Source organism: Micropterus dolomieu, linkage group LG03, assembly GCF_021292245.1.
Source record: "Micropterus dolomieu isolate WLL.071019.BEF.003 ecotype Adirondacks linkage group LG03, ASM2129224v1, whole genome shotgun sequence".
NCBI lineage: Eukaryota > Metazoa > Chordata > Actinopteri > Centrarchiformes > Centrarchidae > Micropterus > Micropterus dolomieu.
This window is the reverse complement of record NC_060152.1, coordinates 8,557,590-8,576,803: the sequence shown is the minus strand read 5'-3', so window position 1 is coordinate 8,576,803 and position 19,214 is coordinate 8,557,590. Positions and strand designations below refer to the sequence as shown.

At 40.1% G+C, this 19,214-nt stretch overlaps 1 protein-coding gene across 4 annotated transcripts in view; it reads right to left on the bottom strand.

Annotated features, from left to right (window-relative positions):
* The window catches only part of gramd1a (GRAM domain containing 1A), a 32,231-nt gene that overhangs the window by 4,733 nt on the left and 8,284 nt on the right, over positions 1-19,214 (bottom strand). For 3 of the 4 annotated variants that reach the window (XM_046045052.1, XM_046045053.1, XM_046045054.1), the window contains 15 exons: positions 15,819-16,035; positions 14,814-14,834; positions 14,467-14,551; positions 14,179-14,282; positions 13,872-13,967; positions 13,457-13,537; positions 11,833-11,951; positions 10,774-11,068; positions 8,500-8,653; positions 7,397-7,543; positions 5,803-5,924; positions 4,720-4,862; positions 2,643-2,746; positions 1,450-1,680; positions 1,022-1,106 (listed from right to left, as the gene is read on the bottom strand). In XM_046045052.1, the coding sequence (XP_045901008.1) occupies positions 1,022-1,106; positions 1,450-1,680; positions 2,643-2,746; positions 4,720-4,862; positions 5,803-5,924; positions 7,397-7,543; positions 8,500-8,653; positions 10,774-11,068; positions 11,833-11,951; positions 13,457-13,537; positions 13,872-13,967; positions 14,179-14,282; positions 14,467-14,551; positions 14,814-14,834; positions 15,819-16,035 (2,004 nt within the window). Of the gene's footprint in view, positions 1-1,021; positions 1,107-1,449; positions 1,681-2,642; positions 2,747-4,719; positions 4,863-5,802; positions 5,925-7,396; positions 7,544-8,499; positions 8,654-10,773; positions 11,069-11,832; positions 11,952-13,456; positions 13,538-13,871; positions 13,968-14,178; positions 14,283-14,466; positions 14,552-14,813; positions 14,835-15,818; positions 16,036-18,122; positions 18,454-19,214 lie in introns of those variants that run through there. The other variant, XM_046045055.1, reaches the window with a different exon arrangement.

Below are 19,214 nucleotides of genomic sequence, written 5' to 3'. Positions count from 1 at the left end.
CTATTAGACACAGTAAAGTGCTGCATGACTCAGTCAGTCGATGGAATCGGTTTCGTTTCTCAGTGCGAACATGAAGCAGATCAGAACTAAAAGAGGCAACAATTAAATATGTTTCTTGTTCCGGACCAAAAAAAACTGAACTACAGGTGTGAAAAGGTGCTTTTGGATGAAATACAAAAGCAAAATGGCAGCATGAACGCATAGAGTGTCACACGTACATACATGGAGTTGGTGTGTGTGTCGTTAGCAAACCTCTGTCAAGTCCTTTAGAGGTTTGTTAAAAACAAATTACTTAAAAATACCTCAGGCAGTTGAATTTTTGTTAAAAATACAAAGGGTGGATTTTTCCTGTATCATTTACATAGTTCTTTTTTTATGTAGCCAGTGGTATAAAATCAAAGCCTCTCATACGAACCTGATACAGATCCTATGCTCAAGAAGTATTGCAGAAAGGAAGGGAAAAGAAGAGAAATGGCAAGAAAGGCATTGTGAGGCTGTTAGTATGCAGAAGATAGTGTCTGAATGAGGGAGCATTCAGACAGGATAGAACCAAGACAGCAGGAAGCAAATATAATTAGATATACAATCAAACCGTGGATTTGATCAGGAAAGAACCACTAAAATCCATCTATATTACACAAAATAGGAAAGGACTTACTGTATTACTAAGAAGGAGGTCCACATGCAATGACACACAGCTGCTTCTCTGTGTAGACTGCACTAAAATCCATTTTATAATTGCACACTCAGAAAATCCTTTTCTTACATAACATCTCACAACCACTCTCTATTTAGAGAAAGTCTATTTATCTTCGTTAATGAGTAACTCATTGTTTGTGAGATGACTAGTGAACATAACACAAGATTCATATGATCAGTGTGCAGTAAAAGATAAAACATGCTGCAAATGATCTTGAGTAAAAATAGCCTGAAGGGAAGCTGAAAACAGGGATTCAGAAAGTCAGCGGTTATTCATGGACACAATGCCACAAACACACCGCACAAGCACACTTTAACTTACATGAAGCTGACGATGAGGAGGATAGTGGATATACTGTTGGGTCCTCCACCACGTGAGCGCTCTCCCAGCTTGATATACGGAGCACCTAAAAAAAAATGAATAAAAATAAAAGGCTAAACTTTTTCAGTGATCAAGGTTCCCACCGTGTAAATTTCTAACAGAGGTTATCAAAATTAGAATGTTTACAGCCACTAAAAATACTATCGTTTCAGTTCATAAACAGCAAAAAGATCCCAGTAAAATGTTCAGTGACCGAAGGCTGATGTTTCTGTCATGTAGCTCCAAAGAGAACCACCAGAGGGTTCTATGGCACAGAAGATGGATTCAGGCTTTCTGTCAATGACCCCGTCACGTCGGTGGCGGTGGCAAGGATTGGAATTCCAGCAGCAACTCAAAACATTTCTACAACTGCATCCTGGCGGACTTACTGGTGTCTCTCCTGTCCCTCTCCTCTCCGACTCCTCTGTCCCCTCGGTCTCCTGTGCCCATGCCTCCTCCCTCCCTCTCTCTCTCCTTCTCGCCCTGCCGCCGAGAGCAAGCACGTTTGCGGCGGCGCAGGGCCGGCGGGGTCTTGGCAGCGTCGGCCCCCACCGCTTCACCTGTGGTTACCACGGAAACGTCAGTCTGCAATAGCGTCTCCAGCTTGCACACCTCATTCTCTGCATTTGGGGGGAAAGTAAAGAGACGGAGTAATTAAAGTACAATCCAGGAGGGTAAGGTGGAGGAACAGAGACAGGGACAGACGGGCCAATCAGAATACACCAACTAAATTGTGCCAGAAGCACTTAAGTATCAAAACCTGTAACAACCAAACACTGGTACTGAATACGTGGTATTTTATCCTTTGACCAGACATCATTTAAGAAACATTTTAGATGAATTATGTGTGCATATTATGTGGGAAAAGTAGTGACATGTTAGGACACATTAAAAAATGTTTTTCAAATGTTTGACGCCTGGACACAAGATGTCTCCTACTTCAGTAAAAAGTCAATTCTCAGTGTACGTGCGCCGACTGTTTCAAATTTCAACATCACACTTGCATAAATTGCATATTGGATCACAAGTGGTTTCCTAACAAGTTCTGATTTCAAAGTCGTAGGTACATGTATTAACTCAGATTGAAGATGAGCACAGATAAACCTTCCTCCTTCAACAGATGAATGTCAACACAGCCTTCTAACATCAAACTCGCACATACATGATTCTGCACAGTGAAGCACAAACAAGGTAACAATAAGCAAACTACATTTTCTTTTGCTAAATACAAAGCAAGCCATTGAAAAAAAATGTTTTGTATAGATGGTGAAAATCATTCCTTGATCTAAAAACAAAGAACTAAGAGTCACTCTCAAAAGCATTATTAACAGATACATGATGCTGGCAAATATATTGAGGCTAAAACACACAAATAGGACAATAAGTAGCCCTCTTGTGTTATATGATCTGCAACATGAAACTGTGCATTTGGGCTTTCATATCAAATATTCCCTGCTCATGCAGTTTCACTTTGCTTTTGTTTGGTTACGCACAAAAGAGAAAATTGCCTGAATAGGTCAATTTGGTTTCCACAGACTGTGTACACAGAGATACACTGGAATTGGCCAACCATGTGACTCACCCATGTGTCTGTAATACTCTTCAATGCCGCTCCAGGTGTTCTTTTCAATCAATGCTTTCACCAGGCTCCACGGCTGCTTCCTGTAGCAGATGTCTGAGGAAACTCTGGGCAGAGAAAAGGCAAACAAATCCTGTTTAAAACATACACTGACAGACAATTTAATAAAAGTTTTCACGTCACATCACATTGCAGGGAAAACGCTCCTTGGAGGGCAAAAAAGACGTTATTTTCTGCTGCCTGCCAACCAATAAGCAAGTGATACACTGTTACTTTGAGTTTGTTACTTTTGCATTGCCAAAATGTTCCCACAAGGTTCCCGACACTTGCCGTTTGTGTTCATATATTTCTTTTTCTTAAGTTGAAAGGTGATCCAAATAAAATTTGACTGTTTTTCAGGCGTCTCTACGGGGCAGTCATGGTGTGAGCCGCTATGTTGGTCTGTTGTTTTGCCGTCCAGGTCACCACGCATGTCACGTGACTGAAAACTATGAATATTGATCTAAAATTAATCAGAACAGTTCTCAGTTAATTATATCATACATTTCCTATGACTTTGAACCTGAGCGTCATAACGAGCGGGAACTTGAGGTGGTTCCTGCTTTCCTAATTTTCTTTGAAACTGATCAATCCAAGTTTTTACATGAGGGCTTAAGTAAACTTTATGGCTAAGACATCGTGTTTCCATGTTCCAAAGGTGCTTTTTTGGGGAGAAAGACACACCACTCTAACAAAGTGCTAGAGAGATGCTGTAAATGACAAACAGTAGAACTGATAGTGGTTTGTCTTTCCAGGTCAAATTTATTGTTTTAAGTAATTCTATAAAGGTTAACAGCCTTTTCCATTATTAGCTTTATAAACAAAGTATCAATTTTGGCTAAAATAATAGTTTGAGTAGAGCCAGTTTATTCCATTTTGGATTCTATTCAGATTATTAATTAAAAAAAGGCAACTAGTGAGACAGTTACGGATATTGAGAAGCAGACAGGAAGCCAGTGAAAGCCCTTATTTAAATGAGCCATATCTTGCGGCCATATTTCATAACAGTCTATTGAGGCTACTGTGAGTGGAAAAACGATTGTGTCTGTATTTTCTTTTTCTTCCTCTGTGTGAGAATGATGCCAAGACTTGTGCCAATGATATTTAAACCTTTTTGTACTTGTACTGGAAACATGCTGATGTGTCATCAAATCAAATACAATATGTTTGGCAAATAATGTCTGGAGAAGAAAAAAAAAAAAATAAATAAGCAACATCATCAGTAGCTGTTCAGTGTTCAAACTAGCTTTTTTCAAGTATCACAAAAGCAGCAAGGGACATCCTACGAAAACAGCAAGAGAAGGCTCTGATGGGACATTTCATACCAGCGAGACTTTCTGGTCCCCAGGCTGAGGGACTTACCCACTCAAGACAGGTTGCATCATCTATTTTGCTGCAAACCGAGAGCACACGTGTAAACAAGGATCCTATAGATCAAATGTAAAGAGGTGATCAAACTTGGCGGTGCTTTCTCTGCTCTGTTTGGATTTTTGTGTCGTGTTTCCCTTTGCAGGAGACAAGGCAAGTGGAAAACTCACTGCTTTTCTAAGCAGCTGCTCAGGTTAATACGATAAGTCAGTGTTTGCTGCCCTTTCAATGCTTTTTGGTTTATATTTAGGGTTCCTTTAGCACCTCAGAACAGTACCACATATATTTCCCCACTCATCCTATTCCCCTTTTTACACCACTAATCTTACTGGCTTTAATGTGATGCAGCTGTTTATGCTTAGATGATGTTTATTAAAAATCATTAGTTGAAGTCATGTGTCAGGTCCCTTCTTCATCCTTTATCAAAATCAAGGATGAAACCGTTATTAACTGTTGTATCTAAACATAAATTGTAACTTTGAGTCAAAGTTGTACATTTATCATCATGAAACAGTAACAGGATCTGTCATGAAATCCGATAAGCTCTCATAGGAGAGCAGCAAATCCAACATGAAAGTATTGTAAAAACTGTTTTACAGTCAATGGGTGATCCCAAAGTTAAAGAAAATCCCACCTAGATGGATATAAATGAATAAAACAACTACAAACCTACCTGAGCCGGCTCTTGTGTTTGTTGATGGAGGTGAGGCAGTATCTGTGGACAGTGTAGAAGTAGTCCTGGTAGGGGATGCCTGAAGTGATGACCTCCGAGTCCACCACAAAGCACTCGCCCTTGGTGCTGCTTTTATGCAATGTCTGGAAGCAGGAAGAAAAGGGGAGGTATGTAATAGTATGCAAACTTATTAGTTACCTTTGTGTGGGGGCTGTGTCCAACAATTTCCAGCTTTCTGAAACCAATAATCTAATATTCACTGTCGCTTCATGCTATGATTGGGCAGCTGTGTGGATGTGAGAAAGTAAGCAGGGTTTGAACTTCTCTCTCAAGCTCTTTTTTCCACCCCATTATTTTTCTTTCACTTTTCATGTAAACAACCGAGTGCAACACTATGACTATATATCACGTCTAACAATAAACAATTTCACGTCTCCTCCCTTCAGGTGGCTTTTCACTTCGCCCTCCTGTGTGGCCATTTGGAGTTTTGATTTCTGACATGGTCTGACAGAATGTCATACAAACCATTTCTTTTCTAGCATAACCCGGCCTTCATTCTCTGTGGGTTTCTGAGGATTTATGTTTTGTATTCAGTATAAAAAGGAAAAAGTACAACACAACATTTCAACAGTAAGTTTTTGCACTTTAACACAAGTGCTACAAAGACTGATTAATTAATTCTGAATGATTTAAAATGTCTGACAAAATGTTGTCATGACAAAACTGAAGGACTTGTAAAGATATAGGTCTGAGCAGATGTAACATTTATTTCCAAATTATGTAATAAATTCTTGATTTGTTTTCATGAGGCGTAAGATTAGTGGTTTTTGTTACAATACATTATCACTTTCAGTAACTGACATCTGCACTGGAACCCCTAACTGGGCCTGAAACTCCAACCATTACAAAGCTAAAATTTAAAGATCCCCAAGACACATTACATACAACTTAAATAATAGTTTCACTCAAGTTCCAGCTAAATAAGCATAGTGTTTCTGTCTGGTTATTTGCCATTAGCAAAGCCTGTGTGCAAAAGGGCTAAATAACTAAACGAAAAATGGCAGGCGTTTGTCATGGACTGACCTGCGTCTCCACCACAGGGGCGGTCTTGGGGCCGAGGGGGTTGTTGAGGGCGATGGTGTAGCTAAGCACACGGCTGGTATTCCCACTGCTGCTGTCCTGCTGCCATTCACCTACCGACAGGTCTGTGAGTGAGTGAGAGACAGAGTGAGAGAGAGAGAGAGAAAAGAAACGGAGAACATGAGCAACTCAAGAGAGAACAAAAAGTCCCAAGAGATTTTGTGAAAATGAGAGAGAGAAAGCCAAGGAGAGGTTGACAATTTGTAAATGAAAAGGATAGAGACCATGTGATTCAGAGGGGTTGAAGAAAGAGAGAGGCGGAAAAAGAGAGGTCAATCCACGCTCCTTCATAAGAAAAAAAAAAAAAAGAGAGAGAAGAAAGAAATGCCCCAATTAGAGCTACACAATGTTCCCAAGCGGGCAGGGCCTCCAACTGGGGTAGGCACTGACCAAATCAACTCCACAGGTCCACCGCTGTCCTCTTTTAAACCACTACAGAGGCACTTCCAAAATACAAACTGCATTTCTGCAAAGATGATCTCGATTATCTGTCTGTCTATCAACTAAAATAATAGTTGTACAGTGTCAAAGCAGGGCCTGAAAATGTGGTAAAGAAAAGATAGAGCAATGATGGAGAGTGATTAACACAGCGTAAACAGCCAGTGTGGCACCCTCATTAGTGGCACAATACAGTGGGCTACAGCATATCTTTGGGTTTTGGGGGGTACAGCTCGCAGTCCGTTACTGGTTTTATCTAACTTCTTAAGATACATTATAACAAAAAAGGCTTTTACTGTGTGATGCCCATTTTTATTTTTTGCTTATTTGCATATTGAAGGTTTGTTTTATATAATGACTGTCGTAAACCACTGTGTGAGGCCTATTCTTATTTATAGGTGTCATTTTATCCTGACTTGTTTTTGCTGATTTGATTGTTGTTGTTACATTTTGTTACCTGTACTGAAAAGTGCTCTACAAATAAAGCTACTGCTACTTCTACTACTACTTTTGAAGTTATCAGCTGGACCCAAACAGCTGCTTTAGAGCAACAAAACATCACCAGAAACCACAGTTTAAGAAAATGTAGATGATGACATGTTTGCAGGTGTGAACTAAGTATAATTAACACTGTGGAAACAACACAAATAGATGCAGTGCTACCTACTGCTGAGCTTAGTGGCAGAAAAATGGCACAATATCAACAGCACCAACGGCAAACTTCCGTTTAAAGTGCCAGACAAAGAATGAATGAGACAGTAGCCTCAATAGTCCAGTAAGTAGCAGAGCAACAACAAATACCAGGTCATAACTGTCACTGTCTTAACAGGAAAAACTTGCTCTCTTGCGTTTTATATTATGCAATAAGTTAATGCTGAAATGCATTCTGGGCAATGTCAAAGTCAAAGTCACAGTTTCACAGCATGAGAAAGAACTCAAACATGGGTTCAATGAGCCAATAAAAACAAAAAGTGCCTTAATAATCCATCATTAAAAATCAAAGGCAATTGTGTAACCCTAGAGAAAACCTGTATTCTTACATACCAACTGTGTACAAGCAGTTACACAGTTTTGACCATCATATTTGTGTTTAACCCACCAGTAAAGTGTCGCTGGGAGAAGAGGTGCTGGATAAAGTGTGTGTCAGCAGAGAAGATCAGGTCGTGCAGCTTGTCTACACTCATGCGGACGGCCGTGTTGATGTGTAGCCGCCCGCTCAGGTCAGCGCAGAACGACTCCACTTCACCTGAAGGTCAGGATGAAAGACAGAAAAGATTCACTTTTCTTTAGATTGTGTTTCAGTTCCCATTTCTGGTTAATTTAGTACACACTATATTTTAGCTGTGGTTTAAGATCCCTGTTATGTTCCGAGTTGTGAATCTCGTGCAGATTCCTGTTCTAAAAATGCCTCCAAATGTAATGTTAAACTTATCTCTGAGTACATACTTATGTATATATGTTGGTAATATAGGTAAATTTTACATTTTAATAATCACACTTCCTCCAGCTGTGATACGGATTTTAATGCAAATTAATTCAGGGGAAACCCAGATGCGGTTGTGTCTTTGCATATTCCTGAATGGGTGATGGCCTACTGAGCATTTTTGATTTAGTTCAGGGCAGATTCACACACAGAGCAGTAAATCGCTCCATGTTAGTGTTTGAAAAAGCTTCCCTACAATTACTGTTGACGTGGTAGGAAGAAGAGGTGGAAGCAATCAAGCAGAAGGGAATGTGTTGTTCACAGAGAAGCGAAGAAAGGGAAAATACTAAACTTTAGCACTTTCATAAAGACAAAATTATTTCACAGTAAAGCTGAACAACCTTAAATGAGCACAGTAAATTCAGAAGACACCACAAATAGAAGACCAGCCTTTAAAAATAGTATAAAAGCATAAAAGACATCCCATGAGAGTTTATCAAAATAAGTTTTAAGTTGCAATGATTCCTGACACTGAATCTGCAACCCCATTCCCATGTGGTTGATTTTTAAAAGCCTTGCCCTTATGGTACCTTGGCTGCAAGTTCAGAACAACTAAGCGAAGTGTTTTCACTGATTTTTAGTTCACACTGTATATCATTAAACAAAACAAAAAGTGAAATAAAATATATGTCCTCTAATCTAATATTCATAAAAATGTACACTTTCCCCATCTCTACTGGGTTCTTGTTGTGGTCTGTTCACCCAAATAAAACACTCACTCTCTTCTTGCGTGTCGGAGGAGTTGCTGGGGTCTGTGGGCAGCTCATCATCGTTGGTGATGTCCAATGAGGAGAGGTTTCCCAGAGAGGTGGTTTGCGGGGGCAGCATGTGATTGGCTGACTCGGACAGGCTGTCCCCTCCCTCTTCCAGACTCTGATGCAGTTAGGGGGGAAAAAGTGCACCAGAGTTAGCAAGAGGTTTGTAGGGAAATCACCCCATTGTCATATGACTTGAGAGTAAAGAGGCCTCAGCTGAGCTGACCTCGTGTTGATGCGGCCTGAGCAGACATACCACTGCAACCGTGCAATTAATCTGAGACTGACACACAGTCAACACAGCACTCCATTTATTCCCTTCAGTTTGGCTTTGTCTTGATCTGCCAGGGAAACGAGCACAGCAGCTGTTTTTGAGCAGAACTGATTGGACACAGGACTAATCAAAAAATTTCTTAACACTTATCTTACCTATATACAGCCTGTATTTCCTGTCAAGAATGTTTTGTCTATTTGTATTATATTTTACTGCATTTTATTATGTTTTAATTAATAATAATTGCTTTTTTAAATGTAAATTAAATGCATTATGTTTGCCTTTATTGAAGCACAGAAGCTGTGTTGCCCTATATTTATTTTGTGACTGTTCCAAACACTACAGTAATTTGAATCCAGTTAATAAAAAATAAAAAAAATCACATGTATAGACAGGATTTGGATCAGGGTTTTACAAGACAGAGATATTCTAGAAGGATCATGTCAGCAGTGTTTCAAGAGCGAGTGAATAGATGATTGAGGAGAACAACTCCAGCAGACAGATTAAAGTAGTACATCAATTTGAGTGTTAAAATGAAATGACTAAGCACTAATAATGCCAGCTTGTACTGGACATGCTGTATATGTTGCAAGCGTACAAATGATTTACTTGTTAACACACTGACATTACACAAACACAGATTCCACCAGGACCCTGTGTCAGAAGCAAGTTTAACAAACTCTGAGCCAAACCTTGAACTATGAGTTGATGAACTCTGAGGTGGAAAACACAGAGTTTTCAGTTCCAGAACAGCTGGTCAGAGTCAGTTCAATCAGCCCTCACTATGTTTCAATGAGTTAAATTTGTGCGTGGGGATTTAAAAAAAGCCATCATCAATGGAGCGCCGATAGTCTGATTCACCATGGCAACAAGTAAATAAAAACTGCGCACATTTATCTACAGAACAAACAGCTTGAGTGTAGGAAAAGTGTCAGTAAGTAAGCTTTTTTCCTCTGTTGTCCATTAACTATCATTTACCAGACTTACATTTCCTTAATGGGTGATAAAGTGGTGGATTCTGACTGTGTATTAAGCTGTAGCCTAAATTTTAATTTAAATATATTTGATTAGCTTTAAATCTGACGGGGACAAAACACAGGGACCAGCAACTGAAGATGAAAAATATAGCTGAAGCTTTAAAAGACAGATTAAGAAGCATGATTGTAAGATCACAGTCTAACATGGTCAGCCTATGTGCTGACTATTAAAAAATAACTCACATTCTAACTACACTCTACAGCTGCACGATGATCCTGCTCACTCAAAAATATTAACTTATAATCTCCTGTATGACAGGAATTATGTTCCATCTGTGCAACCAATCACATCATGAGTGATAGAGATAATTATTCATTGATCCTACATGTCTAAAGCTTCACACCAATTTTTACTATTTAAATTGAGATAATACATTATGTGCAATAAACATTGTCCAAACGACGTCTTTTTAGTTACAAGAGGGAGACTGAAATAAAACTGATCTGAGCTCTTGGTTTGAGTTTAATGATGAGGTATTATCTTTGGTTATCAGATGTGAAGCCATGGGAGTCGCTGGAGCAGTGTGTAGATTCTACTTTATTCAGTCCATCCCTGCCATGTAGCTAACACTAGCTAACCAGCTGTCTACAAATATCAAGCTGACATCTTGAAACACCACCAGCAGGATACATCTTCTCTGTCTGTACTGAAACTTTGGATTATTAAAGTGAAAGTTGGTTCTTTGTTTAAGCATTTGGTACAGTCTATAGCTGTATGGAATAACCTGTATTTTTTCCAATATGCATAATGATGGCAGCGTTGTAGGTGGTGCAGGTCTCTCATTCTTGAACAATTGTCTTGCTAATGAAGCAATAATTTAAAAAAAGACCTGGAATTTCACCAGACTATGCATCACACTGCACTGAAGACTAGCTATTGCAATTTTGTATGCCTAAGTACGTGGGGATGTCAAGAAGAACACTCACAAAGGAGGCAGTAGCTGAGCCCGGGGCAGAGGCATTGGTGGAAATGGAGGATAATAGCAAGCTGGGCGAGACGAGTTCAATGGGTTCTGTTGTGAATCTTTGTCCAGATGAGGAAGGCACCTCTATGGGCAGACAGGAGGCGGTGGAAGGCGGAGAGGAGCCCACGAGGTTGGTAGATGAGGGAGAGCTGGTTGGACCGCAGGGCACCAGCGGAGGGGGAGAGCTGCCCGTGGAGGGAACAGACACTGAGCTGAGGTCTAGTAGATCTGTGACCGACACTGAATCGTCTCCTGGCCTGGAGAACGGATGGAGAGGAAGTGAGTGAGACAGAGATGCATATAGAGAAAGTCACACTGTGAGAGAAAGAAAGAGAAAGAGCCAAGTGTTTGTTAGAGAATTTAGGGCCAGCAGTGGGAAATCTTTAACCAACCGGGCACTTAATGCTAGCTGACATTAAAAACACTGGTTCATGAAACTTAAATTAATAATTAATGACTTTGAGGCAAAAACACACACACACACACACACACACACACACACCTCCTAATAAGTGAGAATCCACTTATTTGGTTAAAGACTGAAGAAATAGAAAAATACCCCCTCAGGCTAAATGTCAGTTGTTCTGGGGGTATTTATGTTTTTTAAATAAACTTGTAATTTAAGTAAGGAAGTAATTTACATAACTGATGATTAAATGTTTTAATGTAAACAAAATTCCCAGCACTAGCAAAGGCAGAATCAGCATGATTATTGATGCTTAGTGGTTTTTATTTATTTGACAATCAATAGTATTTAGGGGGGAAAAAAGAAATAAATAGAAGAGCATATTCCTGTTCTAGCTGACACAAGCATTACATCAAAAATGTTACTTAGAAATTGTAAATGTAAACAAATGACACAGAAAGAAATAACCAATTACACATTTCCCTCACACAAACTACTTAGCTACTCTTTCAGTCTGTTAAGTGTGTTAACATGCCTGCACACATACATCACCAATATATAACTCTCAAATAACATGCACTGCACCGTATACAGGGCATGTTTTTACACACTCACAGTAGGCCATTCATATGTTCGGAGGTGGGGGAGACATAGTCGTCGTCTTCACTAGTGAGGCCCAGTTCAGTGCCGTAGCACTGGTGTACGATGTGCCAGAGCTCTTTGGGGGATAGAGACTGCAAAATAAACACAAAACTCTTGTTAAGTAGTTAATCAGTATCAAACTAAAATGAGTGATTTGTACATTGATGTCAGAAATCAGAAATACTTTATTGATCCCCGAGGGGAAATTCTTTAATGTATTGCCATACTTTATTATAGCTCTACCCCTGACTACACGATACAGAGAGGCATAATCAGAAGTCTGAGACGCCTCTGTTCATGTGTCATCTGTGAAATATAGTGTGACAGTTGTGATTAATTATCAATGCCCCTCGAATACCAATTAATTCTGTTAATGAGTTGAACAACAGATTAGGTGACATTTAAGTCAATAAAAATAAGTACATCCAACCAGGGCGTCATTTTGTGTTGAAAAGTGGTGGGGACATTTAAGGGCTCAGTTTACGAAACACTTAGGCCATAAGATGTGATGGTGCACAATTTTGGGGTCACAAGAACAAGACAAGAAGATATTTGATGAAACATACTATTGTTGGCCCTGGGGGGCCTCCCCCAGACGATTTTGAGCATTAAACACTTAATTTCCTGCATTCTGGAGACACCAATTTATGGTGAACACAAAATTCAGGTAGCAGGTGACAATTCAGAATATGAAAACATACTGGAATATAATGCAGTAATTAGCAGCTTGTTTTTTTTATATAATGCAGTAAATCAGTAGCTTGTTTTGTTTTTTGGTTAGTTTTTTTGAACAACACAGATTTGTTTCTTTTATATTTACATTGCATCGCAATTCCTATTCAATTCTTGTTGTGCAAATAAACTTTCTTACAGCATATTCATTTGTTATTAAACATTATTTGTCACAAGCAATGTTTCAGAACATTTTTTAGAAATTCTTTCAAAAAGTGGTGGGGACAACAGCAGCCATATTAAAAAGTGGTCCCCAGTGTAAATTACACATATGCAGTCACTTCTCTACCTGCATAATACAGTGAATAAATCCATAAGGGTCATGCATCACATGAGATGCATCTTTTAGAACCAATGACATTCAAATAGTCAATATGTTGGTCTTTTCTTATTGTCAGACTTTGGAATTGTGCTTCACAATAAACTACATTTTACACATTTCATCCATATCAGAAAATTAGTAAGTTTGAAGTTAACAATGTAACCGATTTTAATCATACTATAGCATTTGATGATTGGTCTTGGCAGCAAATTAGTAATTTGTTTGATAGCCTTTTGCAGGTTAAACAGTAAGTCAATAGCCTGACAGTGATGAGTCAACATCTTGTAATGTTCCACCTATACATGTTTCATCTTGCTGTCTGTTGCCATGTGCTTTAATACTAAGCTGCTGTGTTTCTGCACCTACTCTGTCCAAATAAATGTCTATATTCAAATTACAGTGATTTACATTGTTCTTCCGAGCTTGTGTTTGTGGCCTTCTCCTACTTATTGACACTGTGCTCTATTCTAAGATCTTAACTACTAGCTGTGTCACACCAGGCACCGGCATAAACCCCCTGGAGGGTGGGAGAGGAGGTTGTACCTTGTCCAACAGTGCGTTCTGCCACAGTCGGAAAATCATCATGAAGCTGCGATCCCTTGCTCCGAAAGATGTGAAGAAGTGCTGAGAGGTTGAACATCAGTGGGACAGGAAGGAGGGAGGAAAAGGAGGAAAGAAAATATTAACAGTAAATTTGACAGGTGTTTTTTCTCTGTTGGGATGTTTTCTTTGTCGTTGTCAGTAAAGTTCAAAGTTGAGTCAGGGAATTTCATACTGCTTCCCTGGCAAAATTGGTTATTTAAAGTAAACCCTATCAAAAACACGTTTTTGTAGCAGCAGTTAACTTAAAACGGTAAAAGGATAGAGAATGTGTTAATAACAGAAATATTATGTTGGTTTAATGGAGTAAAATTAAAATACTTCAGTTCTTTGAAATATTGTTGTGCTCGAGTCTGACCTTCTCATTGTCAGTGCTGATCTGGATGGCGTTTGGGATGAGCTTGGCAGTCTTCTCTTTGGTCAGAGAGGTCACGTCTTTCAGCAGGATAGTGATCTGAATAGATAAGGAGAGAGACTTTCCATGTGTATGTTTCAGTGTGTATTTCTTATCTCACCAAGAGCCTGAGCGTATCTATATTGATCTGCATACAAGTGCATTAAAAGGACTTCTTATCAGATTGCAGGTGTGACATTAACTAGGTTTAAACAGATATGTGTTTGACTGCGCGCGTGCGATATGTGTACACAGTGTGTGCATGACTTACAGTGGTTTCCCAGCGGAAGATGTTACTGTAGAAACAGAGCCAATTCTCTGACAGATAAAGGCGACCCTGAAGTAGTATGTCCTTTTGCAGAGCACAAGAGTAGTCTGAGGAAATATCCAGGGGAGAGAAAAAGAAGGTCAATTTCAACAATTCCAGAGGTTGATTTTATGTGAGGGGTTTTGCTGAATATTTAATCTTCTTGAGTGAATGGTGTAGCTTCCCCACACAAGCTCAGCACAGAGTTTATCATATGCCAACATGCCTTTGACACTTATGTGTCCCACTTACCAACTATAAGTCGCTCTGTATCGGGAAGTTTCTTGAAGAGTTTACGAAAATCCTCGTTCCGCTGTTTGTATGTAGGACTGAGAACCTGTGGGTAAGGACAGGAAAGAGAAAGGAGAACATGGTTTTTACTTCATAACTAGCCTTCACAGTATTCTGAAGTGAGCTGGATTGTATATTTGGTTAAGCAAGTGAGAAAAACACTTTTTTTTACCAAAAGGATAAACACAAAATTATTCAACACCAATTATTAGCATTTTACTGTAACAACTAGTTCCACCTGTCTGGAAGGAAAATCAGAAAAGCATCTGGAAAATCAAGCACCCTCGAATGCATGTTACTGTACTTACATTGTACCAGCTCTGCATTTTCTGTAAAGAAAAGAATATTATTTAGTAGTGAGCAGTACTCAAAATGATCTGCAACAATAAAGACTTTACAGTACAAACTGATTTTATACAGGTATGAAAAATCTATCAGCATACATAGTGTTGTTGAAGTAACCCACTTTGATATTTGAGTGCATGTGATTCTGCCAGTCTATTCCCTAGGCTAAGCCTGTTTTATGTAACCTTAAGGTGTCAGAACAATCACCACTTCTCCATTTTAAAAGGTACGTTTCACTACCCAGCTGAAATGAACAGTCAATAGTTTAACAAGCTGTTGTGAGCCTGTCACACAAAATTACAGAAACAGTTAACATTATAATAGCTCACACGGCTAAATCAAACATTTACATTCACTGCAGGATATCTGGTGTAGATGAGAATTCACTAGCATGAAAGTGGAATGCCATTTTCCCACCCAGAAATATTTTTGGTCTTTAAAAAAGGCAGAATGAGTAGGATTGTAAACACGCAATTCAAAGTTAGTCCCTTCCCTTCTTGAGTGAGCTAGAGAGCGAATGAAAGCGAAGGAGCAAAGTTAGTAGAAAGTTAAGAAGAAAGCAGTGAATCAGAGACAAATAGTATTTTCTGATTTTTCCACGGCAGTTACGTTCTAAAGCATAAATAAATACGGACACACCTCTGCACAACCCTAGATAATTCTTGCCAGAATGGTGCACAATGGTTTGCTTGCTTATTATTATATGCTGTTTTACATCACACTCTTTAAAGTAATCATGAAACTTTTATCTTGATAAGGACACGCTACAAGATTGTAGTCTTTTACTCTGCATAAAGTTTACATATCAATACCTTGTCTGAACTGGATCACTGATATTAAGTTCTTGCCTTTAGCCTCATCTCTCCATGTCTTCATATCTACAGACCTCTTGGGGAGCAGTAGTTTAAGCATTCAAGCTTAGCACCCATCTGTAACGATGACCTTGATAAGTGGATAATCAGAGTTACCTTGGCATTGCGGCTGAAGTGGCGAGAAGCAAGAGGGTAGGCGGATGTGAGGGAGGAAGCAGAAGGTATGGAGGGCAGGGGGCTATCTGAACCTCCTCCTCCACCACTGGTCTTCTCTCCTCCTCCCTCGATCTCACTGGCCCTGCCACCCCCAAGGACCCTGCGCCGCAGGGAGGGAGAGCTGCCGGGGGTGCTGCGTGGAGAGTTACTGGCCGTACTGGAGACAAAAAAAAAGACATAGATACAAATTTAGCTCAGATGTGAACAGAGCAAACTCTTTCATTGCTAAATTTTGCCCTGTAATGCCTAATGTCATGCTATGAAGAAAGGCTGCAGGCATTTACTATTTGATAATATCATGCCATCTTAAATTGCCTAATGAAGACTAGATAAAGGCCATATTAGGCAAGTGTTATCAGCTGGACAGCAGCCAAATGGTGAGGGTATTTTTAAAGCCGTTCAATAATGGGTGTTAAGACTATCCAATCCAAAAGTTTAACTACAAAACACAGAACTCTGTTTCCTTTAGAATAAAACACTACCAAGTCAGAGCTTCAGAGAGTTTGTGCTGTAATTACAAGTTTTCAAATAGTTTTCCTTCAGGTGAACTTGAGTAAAGACAGAGATACAGAGGCAATTGACAGAAATCTTTTTACACTATGCAATTTCAAGACACAAACACTTGATTCATGATTTTACATTTTATATATATATATATATATATATATATATATATATATACACACACACACACACACACACACACACACTATACACTTCAGTGTGATCCTACTTCTGCCACCATATGTGCTGCGACTTAATAAAATAGCTGAATTTACACCATATCAGTTTCCATGGCTGCACCTCATTCGTCAGTAAGTAAAAACGACCACATTCACCATTAGCAAACTTAGCTGCTGTTTTTCAAGCACGCACAGCTATGCGTCACTGTCCATTTCATAATCCTGAGCAGACACCATGAATCAGATGTTTCTGCTTAAGTGCCTTGCTGTACAGTCTCTCCTCCTAATTTATGGTGCAACTGGCGTATCCCTCGGACAATTTGCCACATTATTGACAATGAATTCCTTTTTCCGTCCATCAAACTCTCTTTCCATTTCAAATCAGAAATACTTCATTGATCCCTGAAGGGAACTTCTTCTGCCACAGTTGCACATCAAGGCAAAAGGAATAGCCCAACAACAAAGCTTTTAAATACGCTGCCTCTTTCTTCTGGAACAATATACAGCTGAAAGTATTTGCTCCTAAATTAGTATTTACTTTTTTTGAGATGCTTTGAAAACAGAATATTCTCTATACTGTATTTGATGTGTGGCAGTTGTCTTGGTCTATGTTTTTCATGCTTTCCTCTTTGCCAGGTCTATCTTGAAAAGCATTTTTCAACACTTAAAGAAAAAGGGTTGAAAATGTACAGCTAGGACCCTGCCGAGGTGGCTGCAGTTCTCAGTGGCGCTCCAGAGGAAAAGGGATGAGACAAAAATGATTCCCAAGGCAAGGCCACTGATGGCTGGGACAAGGAGCAGTGCAGCTGGGGGTCCATCCATGAACCTCACGTCTATTGACAAGTAGCATTAACTGAAGTAAACCTACGTAAGACCAGCGGCCGCTTTGAACAGGCCTTTATGCCGTCAGACAGCGTGAGTGTGATCAGGACGTTGATGTGAAACTGTCAGCATGTGTTTACATACCTGGGCTAAATCCTTCATCCAAACAAATGTACAAGGCTAATCGGCAGCATTGCCAGAATGTTCGACATAAACCTCTAGCTGTCTCTCTGGTGCAGTTAACCTTAATATCCTCACACATTACCTAAAGCTGACACAGAGCAGCTAGTAATGGGCAGCTAGCACCGGCTACCCAAAAACTACCCAGTGCAGCAACGCCACAACTGGACAAACACTATGAAACGAGACAAAGTCAAACACGAGTCGTCGGGAGGAATAAACACAACTCGTTTCAGTTAGGAAGCACTGGATTGTAAAAGGATGGAGGCTGATATGGTCAGGGGAAGAGAGATGGATGGATGGGTGGGGGACTCCAGTCAGACAGTGTGGCCGAGGGGCGCCGACAGGACGCACATAAACACACAGCTAGCTATCAGTTTAATACAGCTAATATCAGACTGCGGCTGTGCTTTTACACAAACTGTGCCTCTCCACCCGTGTTACTAGTGAGATTTGCATGCTGTGACTCATAAAACCACACCAAACGTGCGACAGCGAGGAGCAAAGACAGATCACCAGTATTCATCACAGCAGATGAGACCGTCTTCATATCACTTACTCGAACATGTCATGAGGCGTTTGCGATCCAGCTGATATCCACTAAAACACGTTGCAGCTCACTATTATATCAATATGGCACCGGCGTTCCTGGTGTGTGTCTGTGTACAGCGAAAGCAAGCCAAGCGCTACAGGGGTGTTATTTCAGCTATTCCGCCTTCTTTTCTTCGGGGTAGAAATGCGCCCATCGTCCACCGTCCCGCGGTCGGATGTTAATTTCCCATCGTGGTCGACCCCCTGCACCTCACACCCAGGTACCCGACGGACCGCTTCTCCCTGTGCCGCTTACCGGACCCGTTAACGGGCTTGCAGTCTCTGCGTCCATCCGTAATCCCCTTTGCAACGAGCGAGAGGGTGGGGGGAGGGAGGGAGGCGGCTCCATGTGTTCAGTGAGGCCTTGTTCCCCCCCACAGTGAGATGGTGCTTCACTGAGGAGGTTTTATGCCGAATTCAGAGGGACCAGTACCTCAGACAGCAGGTAGCAGTAACATGCACTAACACCGTTATCTTTTTCCACATGTGTAGCCTCTACATGCTTCCTCCATTTATTAACTAAACATGCTCAAAACAAGCTTCAGCATTCATTTGTGAGGATCTGTAGCATTTCCAGCAAGACAAAGCAACACAACAGGTACAATGTGTTTTATATTATGGATAATCCTCCTCATAATTAAATGATTAGTGGTTTAATCAACTATTTTGATAATTGATGAATGATGTGTGTGTCAATTTTAAGCAAAGGTGCCAAAATGGTGAAACAGTTCGAAGTTCTCAAATGTGAATATTTGCTGGACTTCTTAGTCCACTGTGATAAGAAACTGAACCTCTTTGGATTTTGGACTGTTGGTTGGATAAAACAAGCAGTTTCACCTTGGCCTCTGGGGAACTGTCATGGGCACTTTCTTTCAAATTTCAGTCATTTTATAGACCAAATCAAGAAAATAAGTTAGGTTGTTTTTTTGTGTGATGAATATCTTGACACTATCAGATGGAGGCCCTTAAGCATAGCATCATATACAAAAGCTTAAACATGACCAGAATTGTATACAGAGACCATGACTGCCTGTAGTGAATCCACCTGGCCAAAGCCCAC